Below are 17,479 nucleotides of genomic sequence, written 5' to 3' on the forward strand. Positions count from 1 at the left end.
TTCCAGTAGTTTGTTTAATATTTTCTGTTTTATAAGGGACTGTTTAAGTTTGTTTGTTTGTTTGTTTGTTTAAGACAGTGTCATATTATGTCACTGGCCAGGAACTCAAAGATCTGCCTATCTCTGCTGGGATTAAAGGTGTGCGCCATTACGCCTACTTTTGGGGTTTCTTCAGTAAACATTTTTGCTAAAATTCTACTGTTCTAGAAGGAACAAAGGGTTCCCTGCACGGGGCAGAAAGCTGCATTGCCAACATTTCCCTGCAGGGTGCACTACGAACTACTTGTTTGGACTGCCGTCTTGTTTTTAATAAAAAAAAAAAAAAAAGCCTTCACCAAGCACTTGGGAGTGCGCATGTGCCGTCCTTCCGGAAGTTATTTCTGGGCTGCCGGAAAAAGGCAGGGAACCCGGAAGTAAACATTACCGGATCGCTTCGTTCGTGGCGGATGGTTTTGGCGTGGTCCGTGCCGGGACTGGGTAAGTTAGGGTTCTGAGAGTGAGCGGACGAACTGGGGGCCTCGGGGAGCGGGCATTCCCCGCAGTGACTCCTCTTGGTGACCGCGGACCCGGAGGGAGACAGACTGCCGCCCGGGACGCAGGCGCCACCCGGGAGTCCAGCCGAGGACAGGGGGCCGATTCCTGGCCACAGTGGGGCGGACATCCTGAGCGGCCTTACCCAGGCTGGCCCCTCTGGCCCCAGACGAATGCCTCTGAGCTTCAGTTTTCTCGTGAATGGGGATGATCTAATTGGGGAGAGGTGATGTGAGGGTCAGATTAGAATGTCTACCTTGCGTTCGGTGAGTGGGAGTTGTCACTGGCCCGACCTGTAGGCCCCTCCGCAGAGCAGTGTGATCCAATGACGACAATATTTCAGTCTGCCTTAATCTTGAATGTGGCAGGCCTACATTCCAATGTCCCGTGGTGTGTAACATGATTTAAAGGACCGACAGTAAAGTCAGGTTTGGGTTTGAGATCTGTCTCTCTCGCTGATGGGTTGGTGACTGGAGTTGTTAACTTCCCCAGACTTGTTTCCTCGCTGTAGAATAGGGTTGCTGTTGAAGATTAGGTGACGGTGCATATGGTAAAGAAATGGTAATTGTTAAAACGAAGACGATTAAATCTACAAGTGTCCTCTTTGGCCTCCCAGTATACTTAGGTTACCACTGATGTCTAACACTTCTATTTTTATTTTTTAAATCTATTTTAATTATGTGTATAAGTAGGAGGGTGGGTATGTGCCCTTGTAAGTACGTGTGCAGTCTTCTTGGATCCCATGGAGCTGGAGTTACACACAGTTATGATCCATCTGATGTAGGTGCTGAGAACTGAATTATGGTCCTCATAATTATGGTCCTCTACAGGAGCAGTAGGTGCTCTTAGCTCCTGAGCCCTCTCTGTTGCCCCTTACAAAAACTTCTACAGAAGACCAGGCATGGTGGTGGCACGTACCTATAAATCCAGTACTTGGGAGATAGAGGCAGGAGGATCAGAAGTTTATCCTCTGCTACATAGTGAGTTCAGGGACAGCCTAGGCTGTGAGATATCCTGTCTCAGAACAAACAAACAAATCTATGTATATTTTCAGTGGGTCAAACACAGAACACTTTGAGCAGCATGATTGACTTCTGGTCATTAAGCACTTAGTATTGATAAAGAGTAGTGTAAATATCTATTGACCACAGGCTAAGAAAGGCTAAGAAAACCAGGGAGTGGGGGGAGTTGAGGGCGAGTCAACCAGTTAGTTGTGAGGCTAGAAACCAGGTACTAGACCTTGGCTGATGTTGTCAGGGTTGGCTTTCAGAGTAGGAGTGACAGCATCCATTGGCTCGTCGCTGTCTACGGTGCTAGCTGCTAGTTGCTAGTGGCTGTTGAGAATGGAAATGTGACTGAGCCAAATAAGTTTAAAACCCATAACAGCTTTTAAAATTAGGTTGATTTTTTTTGTTTCTTTTTGTTTTGTTGTTGTTGTTTTTTAGTTTTTTGGAATTTGAAATTACGCTGAGTTGAGGAATATTTAGTTAAGAAATTTGCCAGGTGGTGGTGGCTCATACCTTTAATCAGTCCCAGCACTGGGGAGGCAGAGGCAGGTAGATTTCTGTGAGTGGCTAGCCTGGTCTACAGAGTGAGTTCTAGGACAACTGGGGCTACACAGAGAAACCCTGTTTCAATGCACAAAAAAGGAAAAAGGAGAGAAAGAAATTTCTATGAAAGTTTTTATTTCCTTTTGTACATGTTTGTGGCAGAGTCTTGCTATGTAGACCAGGCTGGCCTTGCAGATACGATCCTCCTGGGTTATAGGCATTTACCACCATTGGCCCTTTTTATTTCTGTAATATTGTTACTCAGAACCAAAGAACTGCCTATATTGTTGGCATTTAGTTTTCTCTGGGACCATACTGCTTTGGAGAGATTTTGAGCTTGAGCAATGGGGCATGTATCAGATTTGTATTTTGAAAAACTAAACTATAGTATGAAAAAAGTTAATTGGGCCGAATTAGAAGAGACTGGTAAGTCTCAAAAAAATTACAGCATGTACTAAAGTGGTAGCATTCAATATGAAAGGAATAGGTAAATAGCAGTGATATCTAGAAAGTAAAAATAATTGTTAGTAAGCTGAAATAGAAAGAAGAGCTGTCAATGAAATGAGCCTGGATTTCACAGGGGAGGCCAGGAGTTTTAGGCATGTTGAGCTTCTAGGTAGAGATGCCATAAACCATTGGTTATGTGGATTTGAAGATCAAATGAAAATTCTGTAGCAGAGAAATAATGTGGAACCCCAGCAGTGGGCTACTGTTCTCCTGAATCGTTGGAAACTGGTATGTTTAGAGTGATGAGTGAGGCTCTGGCTATATTTACCATAAGGAATCAGTCTCTAAATAAATGTGTAAAATAGATGAGCCTACAAAGGAGTCTAGAACAGGAGAAGGAGTACAGGAGTAACCAGTAACATGTTCTAGAAGCCGTGGAATTAGAATCTACGACAAAAGGAGCAGAACTGAAAATGTCCAGTGGGTGTGGTGATAAATTGTGTATCAAATAAAGCTTGCCTGAGGGTCAGAGGACAGAGCCAGCCACTAGATTAAACATAGAGGTCAGGCAGTGGTGGCACACACCTTTAATTCTAGCACTTGGGAGGCAGAGATCCATCTGGATCTCTGAATTCAAAGCCACCCTAGACTACATGAGATTGTAGGGTTTTTTTACTCTTTTTCTCTTTTGGGGAGCCCATCACCCAGCTACCAAATAAACACAAACAGAGGCTTGTTTTTACTTAAGAATGCCCGGCCTTAGCTTGGCTTAGCTTCTTGCCAGCTTTCCTTATCTTAGCCTCTGGGGTTTTCTTTTTCTCTTCTGTAAATCTTAAAATCTTACTCTTCCTCTCTTGCTGGCTGTGTAGCTGGCCCCTGATGTCCTTCTCCTCTGGCTCCTTCCACTCTCCCTTTCCAAATGTCTGTCTCTGTATATTCTCTCTGCCTGCTCAGCCCCACCTATCCTTTCTCCTGCCTCGCTATTGGTCAGTTCTTTATTAGACCATCAGGTGTTTTAGACAGGCACAGTAACACAGCTTCACAGAGTTAAACAAATGCAACATAAAAGTAACACACCTTAAAATATTCTACAAGATTGATTCAATCTAGGAAAAAAAAAAACAGGGCCAGGCAGGAAGTCACACACCTTTAATCCCAGCACTTGAGATCTCATGCCTTTGCTGCCAGTATTTGGGAAGCGCGCGCACACACACCGCACACACACACACACACACACACACACACACACACACACACACACACCTTTAATCCCAGCACTAGGAGGAAGTGAGTGACATGGCTGGGCGGAGAAAGGCATGTAAGGCATGAGAGACAGGAACTAGAGCTTTTTCAGACACTTTCAGTCAGAGGATTCGTGGAGATAGGATCTCGCTTTCCATTCAGTCTGAGGATTTGGTAGTGGTGAGAAGTTTCTCTAGTGGCTTGTTCCTTTGTCTCTCTGATGTCTCAGCATTTACCCCAATGTCTGGCTCTAGGTTTTTTATTAAGAGTCCATTTAGGAATTCATGCAGCAAGTGGGTATTTAGCACATTGATTAGTATTAATTTAGTTAATGTAGTGGTAGGTTTCGTTGGCATGGTTAGGAACAGAAGCTAAGTCAGAGGGACTGGGGGTAAGGAGTGCAGAGGCATAGAAATAGAGAAATATTGGTGGTGGTGGTGGTGGTGGTGGTGGTGGTGGTGGTGTGTGTGTGTGTGTATGTGTATGTGTATGTGTGTGTGTGTTGCTAGGCATCTCTGAATATGGACCCAGCTATATTTCTTTCTGACAAGAAAGTACTATAGGTTGTTGAACTCCCTGTAAAGCTAAGGATGACCTTGAACTTCTGATCCTGTATTAACCTCCAGATTGCTGGATCACAGGTGTGTACCACCACACCTGGTTTTTGCAGAACTGGGGAATTTAACTTCCCTGCATGCTAGGCAAACACTATCAACTGAGGCTTCATCCCCAGCCCCTAAACATTGGTAATTGTTAAGGCATTAGGCCTTCATTGGAAACAGTGATGGGCTCTGTAGTTTTTTTACTGGTAGAAAAGACACACAGGAAGGCTAATTTAGGAATATCTGTATTAAAGTCTTTGAAATTTGAAATTTTATATACATGGCTTTCTCCATTTGTAAATTGGAATTTTGAGAGAACTGGTGCTGAGAATACATAGACTTTTTTTTTTTTTTTTTTTTTTTGATACAGGGTCTCACTATGTAGCCTTGGCTAGCCATGGGTTCAGTACATAGACCAGGTTAGCCTCCAATCCCCAGAGATCCACATACCTCTGCTTTCCAAGTACTGGGATTAAAGTTGTATATTACAATGCCCAGTTTGTAGAGCCTTTTGAGGAAGAAAAAGAAACCCTTAGAACTAGTGAGATAGTGCATCTACCTGATGCACTATCTCACTAGTTCTAAGGTATCTGCTGCCAACGCTGATGACCTGAGTTTCGTCCCTGGGACCCACATGGTGATTAGAGAGAACCTATTCCTACAAATTGACCCCTGACCTCTCCCTACATGCCATGGCATACTCAATCCTACCCCACCCCTCCACACACATACACACACAATAAATAAAATGTAACTTAAGAATGTAAAGAAACCCTCCTCTACAGGCACTATGAAAGAATAAGAACTTATGAGAGTAGACACTGCTATTTAGTTTGTGCAAGGACCCAGTTTTGATCACAACACCACAAAAAGTTTGAAAAGTAAGAGAGAGGGAAAAAAGTGAAGGAGCGAGAAACCCTGATAAAACTCACAGTGTATCATTAGGACACAGTTTAGTAGTCTTAGTGAACGTATTCCTGAAGGCCTCCTTTACTGTAAAAAATCCCTTCCCTTTTAGAGGAAGCCAGTTCATCATGTCGGCAGCAGCTGTAGATACGGTTAATGCCACCCCCCTGTCGGGGTCAAAAGAGATGAGTTTGGAGGAGCCAAAGAAGATGACCAGAGAAGACTGGAGGAAAAAGAAGGAGCTAGAAGAACAGAGAAAACTGGGCAATGCCCCTGCAGAAGTTGACGAAGAGGGGAAGTGAGTTGTTCCTTGCATGATCTGTTCCAAACCATACCCACATCATCAGTCTCTCATCCTTTGCTTTGGTAGGAAACTGTCCTTTACTAGTTACAGATTTTTATTCTTCTCTCTTGTTTCCTCAAACTCATATCTATATGGTTTAGTAGTCAAATAATACTGGAGAGCTTATAATGAATAGCAATCATCCTTTTTTATCTTTTTCACTCTGGTAGTACTAGAGTAGTGACTTTTATATCTTCTTATTTTGAGCTCTTCCCATCTCTGAGTAATAATGCCTATGTGATTATTTTAATCAGTTGGCCGTGGACACTAGTGACTAGTTTAACGTCTAGCTCTGTAGGGAGCTCTCCCACCCCCCTATCTTCCCTCTGTCTCCGTCCAGGTGTATCATTAGTCTCAGCATCGTGGTCAGGGTGTTCCTCACCGTAATATACATTCTGTCTTTACTGTCAGTTCTTCTCCTATTGGAGATAGCAACCATCTTCCCTCCCCTTCCCACTGCAGGGTTTCTGTTCTTGGCTTCTGTACCCACTGCCTTCGTGATTGAAATGGCATTTCCAAACTTCCTGCTTTACAATTTTACTTACATTTTATTACAGAGATATCAACCCTCATATTCCTCAGTACATTTCTTCGGTTCCATGGTACATTGATCCATCAAAGAGACCCACTTTAAAGCATCAGAGACCACAGCCAGAGAAACAGAAGCAATTCAGTTCCTCTGGGGAATGGTACAAGAGAGGTGTAAAGGAGGTATGTGGCAACCTGTGTGTCCCTTTGTGGGTGGAGATTTTGTGTGAAGAACTTAAGAATCTTTAGTGTGATGCTGTTTAAAGTGGGAAGGAATTATGTGACCCTGGTTTGAAATTCACAGTGTGTACGTTAGTTACAGTCTCTTCTTACATGAATTGAAATCCTTAAACTTGACCATCTCAGAACATGAATCCCTACCTGGTTTTCTTTTTAACAAATAAAATCATTCAGTAGACACGATAGTGAGAGCCAAAGTTATTTCTAAATGACTGTGATAAATAAAATGTCTATTTTGTTTGTCTCTGTCCTTTAATAGAATTCTATAACTACCAAGTACCGAAAGGGGGCATGTGAAAATTGTGGGGCCATGACACACAAGAAGAAAGACTGCTTTGAGGTAAGTTCATCCCTGAGCCGCTGGGAAACTGTCAGCCAGGCTTTTGTTTTCCCCTTGTCAGAGAACCTCTTTTTCCTAAAATTATTTTAGAAAAATCAAAATTAGTTTGCATGAAATTAGTCCAGCATCATCAAAGTTTCCTGCCCAAAGACTGCCTGAAAATTAAAAATCGAGACTAAAAACCTCACAGTATGTCCACACCGACTCTGTAAAAGTTGCACAAAATCTTCCTCTGTGCTGCAAGTTCTTAGGAAGATCTGCTGTCTTTCAGAGGCCACGGCGGGTTGGAGCTAAATTCACAGGCACTAACATCGCTCCAGATGAGCACATCCAGCCTCAGCTGACGTTTGACTATGACGGGAAGAGAGACCGGTGGAATGGCTACAATCCAGAAGAGCACATGAAAATCGTTGAGGAATACGCCAAAGTTGACCTGGTGAGCCAGTCCCCTGCTTTCCTGCTCCCTAGAGAAGACCCATTCTGCTGTGTGTCTAACCTGACAGTGCTTTCCGAGTCCTGGCACTGTGAAGATACGTCGTTTTTTATAGTAGCTTGTCTAATTCAGTGGTGAAAATAGTGTGGTGCTTTGCTTAGCATCAGTTTCTCTCTCTTTTCTCTTGAGACAGGGTCTCTCTATATGGTTCTTGCTGTCCAAAAACTGGCTATGTATACCAGGTTGGTCTTGAACTCCTGCCTCTCTCTCCCGATTCTGGGATTAAAGGCCAGTGCCACCATGCTTGGCTGGCAGCCGTTTCTTGCATCTTTTATTCTTTGGTCCCAGTGTGACCAAAGGTGCTAGACATGTAAGAACAGCTGACATCCAAATCTTCTTCTATTTACTTATTTTTTTACTTGAGGCAAAGTCTTACTATGTAGTCCTGGCTTGCCTGGATCTGACTTTGCAGATCAAGCTAGCCTAAAACTTACGGAGATCTGCCTATCTCTGTTTCCTGATTAAAAATATCCTGTGCTGGGATTAAAGGTGTGCGGACTACAGCTTGTGTCTAAGACTGCATTGTGGTACTCTCACATACCGTGTAAGAATAGGTAACCTACCAGACAGTGGTAGTGCACGCCTTTAATCCCAGCACTCAGGAGGCAGAGGCAGGCAGATCTCTGTGAGTTCGAGGCCAGCCTGGGCTACAGAGTAAGTTCCAGGAAAGGCTCCAAAGCTACACAGACTAGGTAACCTATTTCAGAAAGCTGGATTTTAATCTAACATCAGTTTTTTTGTTTGTTTGTTTGTTGTTGTTTAAACAATGATTCTACCTTCTTATCCAAATTCTTCAAAACAGTAGTCTATTCTGCTTTTTTTTTTCTTAAGGAATTGCAGCTTATATTTAAAGTCATGAGTTTTGTTTGGGGGTCAGCTTCTGTCTTGTTTTGTTTTCAGTTTTAAGGGTTACATGTAACCCTGGCTGATCTTGAACTCCCTATAACTCTATAGCTATGTAGTCAAGGATGGTTCTGAGCTTCTACCTCCATTATGCAGGATTATGGATTTGTGCCACCATGCCTGGCAAGATCATGCAGTTGCACATAAAGCTCTAGATTTCGTGTTTTCTTGAGCATTGTAATATATAGTAGTAACCTGAACCTGCCTGAGAACTGTCCGTCAGTCACCGGGAGGCAGCAGCATTTACCGCTGTTGTCAGGACTCACTCTGTGCAGTTTGCCATTGCTGCCACCTGGCTCTGCTCACATCAGGACTTGTTCCTGCAAGGGTCTAACGCCCGCTCTTTCTTCTCTTTTCTTTTTTCTTGAGCAGGATCTCCTCTAGCCACTTTTGGCGCTCTAATGCCCATTTCTGAAAGCACTAAAATCACTCACTTTAAATGTTGTAAGTAAATTTTAAATGTCTCTATTCTTTTAGGCAAAACGAACATTGAAAGCTCAGAAACTGCAAGAAGAGTTAGCCTCTGGAAAATTAGTGGAACAAGCTGTAAGTAAAGATACAAGTATTCAGACTCTTTAAAGCAGTAGTTCTCAACCTCTGGGTCATGACCCCTTTGTTTGAATGGCCTTTTCATGGGGGTTGCTTAAGAACATCAAAAAACACAGAGGTTTATGTTATAATTCATAACAGTAGCCAAATTACAGTTATGAAATAGGAACAAAAATATTGTATGCTTGGGGGTCACAACAACATGAGGAACTGTATTAAAGGGCTGCAGCATTAGGAAAGTTGAGAACCACTGCTTTAAAACAACGAAATGACTCGTAGAACAAGACTACGTCTCCAATAAGGAAGGAACTGAACTTCCTGTCTCCATCTCCTGAGCACTGGAGTTGCAGGGATGCACTGCATACACTGTGCCTTCACTCTTAAAATAGCGTTTGTTAGGACAATATTAACAATACTAGCTATCATGTATTTTAGTGATATATTGTAGTCAGAAGTTTTCCTGTGTCCTACCCAGCCCCACGGTTGGGACAAATCTCTCCCACCCATGTCCCTCAGCCACTTGGTCTCAAGTAAACACACAGAGGCTTGTATTACTTACAAACTATATGGCCTATGGGCTTTGTGCTAGCTAGCTCTTATAACTTAACCTATTTCTATTAATCTATATGTTGTAACATGGCCATGGAGTTACCGGTCTGTAGGAATCTTGTTGCTCCTTGGGCAGTGGGCTGGCATCTCCCCTGACTCCACCCTTCTTTATCTTCTCTTCAGTTCGAATGTACTGCCTGACCTTATCCTGCCCTGCCATAGGCCAATGCAGCTTTATTTATCAACCAGTCTGAGTAACACATATTCACAGCATACAGAAAAACATACCACAGCAATATATAAAAAAAAAAAAAAATAGAAGACAATCATAGAAAAAGGCCCATAATACCAGGTTCCTTTTTTTCTGACTTGTTGCATATGTGCTGTGGTTGGCTTTAAACCCAGGTTACAAACATCCTGTCTTAGGGTTTTTATTGCTGTGAAGAGACACCAAGACCATGGCAACTCTTATAAAGAAAACATTAATTGGGATGGCTTGCTTACAGTTTCAAAGGTTCAGTCCATTATCATCATGACAGGGAGCGTGGTGGTGTGCAGGCAGAAGTCGTGCTGGCCCCCTTGTTTAATCACATCTTCACCAGCTTTCTGTCTTTCACTACCTAAGCTTGGCTGTCCTGAAACTGGATCTCTAGACCATGCTGGCCTCAAACTCAGAGGTCCGCCAGCCTCTGCCTTCCCAGTGCTGCGATTAAAGGTGTGCCCCACCACACCTGGCTCTTAAGTTTTTCTTTAGTTTCTTTCCACAAGTTGGAAACTTAGTAGAGTGGGATCTTGCCCAGAGGTCACCACTCCCTTTATTCCATTTCTTAATCCGTGTATCTCCTTGAACACAGGTCTTAGCGCCATTCCACTTTCTGGCTCTTTTTCTCCTCAAAATTTACTTTTTATAATTTACCCTGCTCAGCTTGCTCCTTTTCATTCTAAATCTTCATTAGCGTTACCACTAATATCCACATGACAGTCTATACTGGCTGAAAACTCTTCACTTTAGCCTCAGGCAGACTCTTCAGACAAGGGCAAAAGGCAACCACTTTCTTCACCAAAATATCACAAGAACGATCTCTAGGCAACACACTAAAATTCTTCTCCTCTAAAACCTCTTGAGTGAGCCCCCAACAGTTCAAATAACTCTTAGCACCTCTGTTTTCCATGCTCCTACTGTTATGGCCCATTAAGGAGTGCTCAAAGCATTCCACTGCTTTCATAACCCAGAGTACCAAAGTCCAAATTCTCCAAACATACACATGGTCAGGCTTATCACAGGGATACCCCAGTCCCTAGTACCAACTTCTGTCTTAGGGTTTTTATTGCTGTGAAGAAACAGCATGACCATGGCAACTCTTATAAAGGAAACATTTAATTGGGGTGGATTGCTTATGGTTTCAGAGGTTCAGTTCATTATCATCTTGGCAGCCTGCAGGCAGACATGGTACTGGAGAGGTAGCTGAGAGTCCTACCATACATCCTGACAGCATTTTCTATTTGGACTTGATTTTAAAAAACTGGTGAAGTTTGGGGCCAGTGAGATGACTCAGTGGGAAGAGGCAGTTGCTGTGCAAGCTTGGCAACTTGGATTTGAGTCCCAGAACCCATGTAAAGATGGAAGGAGAAAACTAACTTCACGGAGCTGTCCTCTGACTTCCACGTAAACACAATGGCATGTGCTGACTCAGTACTGCATAAATAAAAAGAAAACTAGTCAGGTTTAATGAAGGTGATGCACCTAATGATCAAACAAATGGAAATGAGTGCTTAGTGGGTCCTTTGATCATCATAAACTTCCTGTTACTTTGTATGACTAATCCTATAGCAAGAGGCTGGAGAGGTAGCTTAGTGGTTAAGAGCAATTGTTGCTCTTGCAGAGCACTTGCAGAGTTCAGTTCCCACCATCCCCATTTCCAACTGCCCTGTGACCCCAGCTCCAAGCAATCCAGTGTTCTCTTCTGACCTCCATGGGAACACACACACATCTGCATATGCACACACACAGACACGTACACATGAAAGACATCCTATATCAATAAAATGTTTTCTGGTTTTGTAGACACTAATACAATTAAGTGTTCACAATTGCACACTTGTGTCAGAATATATATGCTCAGTACAAGTGAGGAGTATGAGAGCTTATTGAATTGAAATGATCCAACAACCTTCCTTCCTGCCCGCCCTCCCTCCCTCCCTTCCTCCTTCCCTCCCTTCTTCCTTTACTTCAGTGCTAAGGATCAGACCCAGGGCCTGGTGCATGCTAGGCACACACTGTACCGCTCATCTATACCCATTTATATTATATGTTTTTAAAGTGCTAAGTAATCAGTAAATTAAGCAAAAAAGAATTACAAATGGTTTTCCTTCTTTCCTGATGCAGAATTCTCCAAAACATCAGTGGGGAGAAGAGGAACCCAATTCTCAGATGGTAATACATGCTTGTCTTTTCTGGCTGCTTACTCTTTTTCAATCGGTGAAATGTGGTAATTGTAGTTGTAATAACAGCTCTGAATTACACAGATAAGCTTTTGTTTAAAGGGAAAGGAAATCAAGAACTCAGTGCTGACTTTTTGCTTAGTTTTCTCACCCCTCACTCTTCCTTTTAGGAAAAGGATCATAACAGTGAGGATGAAGATGAAGATAAATATGCGGATGACATTGACATGCCCGGGCAGAATTTTGACTCTAAGAGACGCATTACTGTTCGGAATCTCAGGATTCGCGAAGATATTGCAAAAGTAAGTGTTGTCAGCCCGACCTACAGCTTTGACAGATGATGTTTCCACACCTTCCTCTGCTTGTGCAGTGTCTGTACAGTTTGATTGGCCTGATTAGAGTCACTCCAAAGGACAGCATCATGTTCTTTTTCCATACTAGAAACATGTGGATGTTGGGTTTATCAGAACCCACTCCTCTGCCCTGCTGAACCCTTTTTCTTGCTATAAATAAATGCTAATTCAGTCTTTAAATATTTTTACTTCTAGTATTTGAGAAACTTAGATCCAAATTCTGCCTATTATGATCCAAAAACTAGAGCAATGAGAGAGAATCCTTATGCCAATGCCGGAAAGAATCCAGATGAGTAAGTACCCAGTTAAATTTATGGACTTCAGAGTGGGGGTGACTGAGTTAATGCTTTCTAATTTGATTTTGTGAATGGATTTTTCCTAATGGGGAATAATTTCTGAGACAGCTTTTTAAATGTTTGCTTACAGAGTGAGTTACGCTGGAGATAACTTTGTTAGATACACAGGAGATACCATTTCAATGGCTCAAACACAGTGTAAGTATTAGTTCTACACCAAGACTTTTTATGTGAGCTTTAGGAACGAGAACCAGAGCGGTGGCTAGAGGTGCCTGCCATCAAGCATTTCTGTCCCAGTGTCTACATGGTGGATGGAAAGAACCAAGGTGTCCCCTTACCTGACATGCGTTCTGTGGCATGAGTGATCACACACATTTTTGCACGCCCAGATAAATAAATGTAAGAAACAAAATTGGGGGTCATAAAACAAGGATGATGGCATATGTCTATGACCCTATTACTTAGGAGACTGAGACAGGAGAATGATCACACGTTTGAGAGAACCCTCTAAGAAAAAGCCTGCAGACAAAAAAGAAAAGAGGGAGGGGTAATGGGGAGGCACTGTTAGCAGTTAGTTAAAGCTTGCTTTAAAACAAAATGCAGCAACTCACTGAGATGCTTTGAATTACTCTAGTGTTTGCTTGGGAAGCCTACGACAAGGGATCTGAAGTGCATCTCCAGGCTGATCCTACAAAACTAGAGCTGCTGTATAAGTCCTTCAAAGTCAAAAAAGAAGACTTCAAGGAGCAGCAGAAAGAAAGCATCCTGGAAAAGGTACCGCTAAAAAAACGACTTTACTTTCTACACAAGAAGCATTAAACTTGGTACACAGCGGGGGAGTCCCTTCTAACCCACGAGGCATAGTCCTGTCCTTCCGCCGACTGGGTTGGTAGAGACTTTTGCAGCAGTCATGCCCGGCCCCCCAAGATGTAGTACTTAAGATAAATTTCCATTGTTTCTCACACTTCTTTGTGTCACCTGGGTCCCCTGATATAGGACTGCTCAAGACCGCGTCTCATAGTCTGGCCTTCTCATATCCTAGCCCAGATTTCTAAAATACTTTCTTAGGGTTCTGGAGCATAGTTACAAAATGTGTGCCCCAGTGCACAAAGCACACCTTTGTTTGTATCACATTTGCTAGCTTCCCATTGGTGGAAGAAAGAACACAGTCACATTCAGATTCCAGGGATGGAGAAATTGGCTCCATCTCCTGATGAGAGAACCAGTAAAGTCAAGAGGCAAGGGATATCAGACATGCACCTAAAGAAAGAGGACCTTTCAGCCATCTTGAAACCAATGTCAGTTACCAGTTAACTAACAATGGGAGCATCTTATTTAAATGGGAAAAAATAGTGATGCTTTTTCACTGTTTCATCAGGAAAGCTAGTTTAAAAATGTTCATTTATTCTCTTTGAAAATAAACCCTTTCATAAAGATTTGATATAAAAGCTTTGTTATACAATGGATTTAATAATGCCCATTGTCCTTTTAGTATGGTGGCCAAGAACACTTGGATGCCCCTCCAGCTGAGCTGCTGCTGGCCCAGACAGAAGACTATGTGGAGTACTCCAGGCATGGAACAGTCATTAAAGGCCAGGAGCGGGCTGTCGCCTGCTCCAAGTATGAGGAAGATGTAAAGATCAATAACCACACGGTCAGTGCTCAGCTCTGTACTGTCTCTCACACAGTATCATGGCCGCTGACCATTGCTTTCTCTTTGTTGTTGTTGTTGTTGGCATTTTAGCTTTGCTTTATGAGTTTTTTCTAAATGAAAAATGAAAAATAATATTGTATTCACCTGCATGCTTACCTAAAATCAAAACACTTTTGTCTGGTGTCTATGTATACTTTGTCTAGGTGAATGTACACATATTGTATATACTAATTTTGGGTAGAAATATTTGGAAATCGCAGATAGGATATCTCACTTATAAACACTATCATATATCTCCTAAAAATGAGAATTTTATACTGTCCTGCTATGCTGTTGTATCTCAGAAACTGACATTAACTCTTTAATTCATTTGGCTTTACTCATGTGTGTGTGCACACGCTCATGCATATACCCCCACATGTGCAGAGGTTAAGTTAGTGAAGTTGGTTTTCTCCTACTTTTATGTGAGTTCCAGGGATCCACTCAGGCCCACCAGCCTATGTGCTGGACATGTTACCCTCTGAGTCATCTCACTGGCCCCTTCCTTACATTTTAAAAATCTATTCACAAGAAATACTTTTGAAAACTGTATTTTTGGTCAAGTCCAGTTAAGTCTGTATTGATTATTTGTGGGTGGTTTTCTCTCCCCCACCCCCAAGAGACAGGGTTTCTCTGTGAAACAGTCCTGGCTGTCCTGGATCTCACTCTGTAGACCAGGCTAGCCTCGAACTCAGATCTGCCTGTCTCTGAGTTCTGGGATTAAAGACTTGCACCACTACCACCTAGGTAAAGTCCCTAATTTCAGGCTCCTTTTCAAATACTCTCTTGTGTCTCTCTCTGCAGCACATCTGGGGATCTTACTGGAAAGAAGGCCGGTGGGGATATAAATGTTGTCACTCATTTTTCAAGTATTCCTATTGCACTGGAGAAGCTGGGAAGGAGAGTGTTGTAAGTAATTGTCCTCTAGTTTTTGTTGGTTTGTTGTTTTTCTGGAGGAGATTGGTAAGGGGGTGAGGTAGGGTTTCATGTAGGCTTAGCTAACTGTGAAATCACTCTGGCCAAGGGTGACCTTGGACTTGTGATTGTACTGCCACCACCTCTCACATGCTGAGGTTACAGGCATGTGCTCAGCCTGGCTTTGGGAGACGCTGGAGATGGACTGAGGGCTTTGCAGGCTAAGCAAGGACTCTGGCAACCAAGCTCCATCCCAGCCCTTGTCCTCTCGTTCTTAAAGGTGTAAGATAGCCAAACCCTGCAGAAAACGTATCTTCACATTCTAACCTGTTCTTCAAATGATTCGTAACTGTAGTCTGCAACTCAGAGTCTGTTTTCTTTTCCCACAGAATTCGGAGGAGTGTATTCTAAATGATGCAACTGGAGAAGAATCTGTGAAGAAACCTCAGACCCTCATGGAGGTCAGTCTGGAATCCTCCATTCTGAATTGTTAAGTCCTGGGCGGGGACGGTCAGACTTGTGCCGGAGCTCTGTGTTCACGGGGTGTTTCAATTCTCCCTGTCAGCTGCATCAGGAAAAACTAAAAGAAGAGAAGAAGAAGAAAAAGAAGAAGAAGAAACACCGGAAGAGCAGTTCCGACAGCGATGACGAGGACAGAAAGCACGAGAAACTGAAAAAGGTACTTTGTGACGTCTAGGAAGTAAAAGTGACAGAAAGCATCGTCTGTGGGGGCTTCAAGGCATTATCATCCTGCGCGCGCGCGTGTGTGTGTGTGTGTGTGTGTGTGTGTGTGTGTGTGTGAGAGAGAGAGAGAGAGAGAGAGAGAGAGAGAGAGAGAGAGAACATATACCTGTATCTATTCAGAGGTCAGACAACTGGCAGGAGCTGGTTCTCCCTTCCCTCATGTGAATTCTCGAGATTGAACTTGAGTCATCAGTCTTAGCAGCAATTGCCTTTACCCACTGAGCCATCTTGCCATCCCTCAACTGAATTTCTTTAACTGATTGAAAAATGTCATCAAACATTTTATGCTCTATGGAAATTATCAAATGAGCCAAATAGTAACTAGTAATCGTTTCACAGTGCAGGAGCTGACTCCTGTGTTCCTTCAGACAGGGTGGGGTTTGATACAACACTTCATATTCCACAGGGTCTTTCATTGTAGGCAGAGTTTTCCTGTCCTACAGCTGCTCTCTAATAATCACTCAGAGGCTATTGATTACAAATGCTTGGCCAATAGCTCAAGCTTGTTACTAGCTAACTCTTACACTTAAATTAACTCATATTTCTTATCTATGCTTTGCCACATGGCTCATGGCTTGCTACCTCATTTTCTACATGCCCTGCTTCCTTGACAGCTGGCTGGCATCGCCTCTGACTCTGCCCTTCCTCATCCCATCATTCTCAGTTTGACTTTCCCACCTAACTTTATCCTGTTCAGCTATTGGCCAGTCAGCTTGTTTATTAAACCAATCATAGTAACATATAATGATACAGTGTACAGAAGGATTATTGTTCTTTTGAGCGAAAGCCATGTGATAGAGATTTGAGGAACTTATTTTTTACCTCTTACCACAGGCACTGAATGCAGAGGAGGCCCGCCTTCTTCATGTCAAGGAGATCATGCAGATTGATGAGCGGAAGCGGCCTTACAACAGCATCTATGAAAGCCGGGAGCCCACTGAAGAGGAAATGGAGGCCTACAGAATGAAACGGCAGAGGCCAGATGACCCCATGGCCTCTTTCCTGGGACAGTAGTAACTAGTTAGGATCGAGTCCATACACAGCGTGTTCATTCCAGCTCCTGCTGACTATAGATAGGAAACCTCGTCTCTCTTTGTTGCAGCTTGGCATTAATAAAGCTTTCAGAAGTCTGAAATCATTCTCCACAGTAAAGAAACACAGCAAGCAAGAAAGAACATACAGTTGTGGGTTAAGGTTAAAATCATCCATTTTAATTAGATTTGGAAGAGACTTTGGCTGTCTTTCCCCTCAAGAGTGTCTTGCAGAGCCTGGCACCTAAGAGTGGTAGAGGCAGGGGAATCAAGAGTTCAAGGTCAGCCGAGTGTGGTGGTACACACCTGCAATCCTAGCACTCAGGAGATTGTGCAGGAGCCACCCTTAGCTACATACCTAGCGTGAGACCAGCCTGCATTACATGAGGCTTTGTCTCAAAATAAAAGTTTGTGACTGTCCTAGGCTACAAAGCAAGATGGTCTCAAATTTAAGAAAAAAGAAGTCATCTGTTCCATAGTTAGCTCTCTGTGTGCAGTCTTCTGGTCTCTTGATTATAGCAGCACCATGTTGGAGGCAGGTCCTCGCTCTTACAGCCAAGGCTCCAGTTCTTAAGTTCCCAGCAATTCCAGTAGTGACATCACTAATAACTCAATAATTGCAGTTCTTTTATAGATTCAGTTTTGCCTTCTAAGATTTTCTTGGTTTTAAAAAACAAATGTTCTATCTTCATCTGCATCACCAGAAGGAAATCTGCAAGGCATGTAAATATCTTTGTCCCCATAATCTGAATAATAAATCTATTTTTCACTTGGTTGTTAAA

The 17,479-nt window shown here is 42.8% G+C and overlaps 1 protein-coding gene across 1 annotated transcript; it reads left to right on the forward strand.

The window, feature by feature from the left end:
* The first annotated feature begins 388 nt into the window (after positions 1-388).
* Positions 389-17,479, forward strand: Slu7 (SLU7 homolog, splicing factor). The gene is made up of 16 exons (XM_028864274.1): positions 389-477; positions 5,391-5,576; positions 6,179-6,332; positions 6,649-6,729; positions 7,001-7,165; positions 8,603-8,671; positions 11,610-11,657; positions 11,836-11,967; positions 12,214-12,311; positions 12,445-12,512; positions 12,949-13,088; positions 13,807-13,968; positions 14,812-14,916; positions 15,312-15,383; positions 15,488-15,601; positions 16,501-17,479. The coding sequence occupies exons 2-16, from the start codon at positions 5,407-5,409 to the stop codon at positions 16,678-16,680; spliced, it is 1,758 nt and encodes a 585-aa protein (XP_028720107.1). The 5' UTR covers positions 389-477; positions 5,391-5,406; the 3' UTR covers positions 16,681-17,479.

Source organism: Peromyscus leucopus, chromosome 8b (genome assembly GCF_004664715.2).
Source record: "Peromyscus leucopus breed LL Stock chromosome 8b, UCI_PerLeu_2.1, whole genome shotgun sequence".
In the NCBI taxonomy this organism is placed as follows: Eukaryota; Metazoa; Chordata; class Mammalia; order Rodentia; family Cricetidae; genus Peromyscus; species Peromyscus leucopus.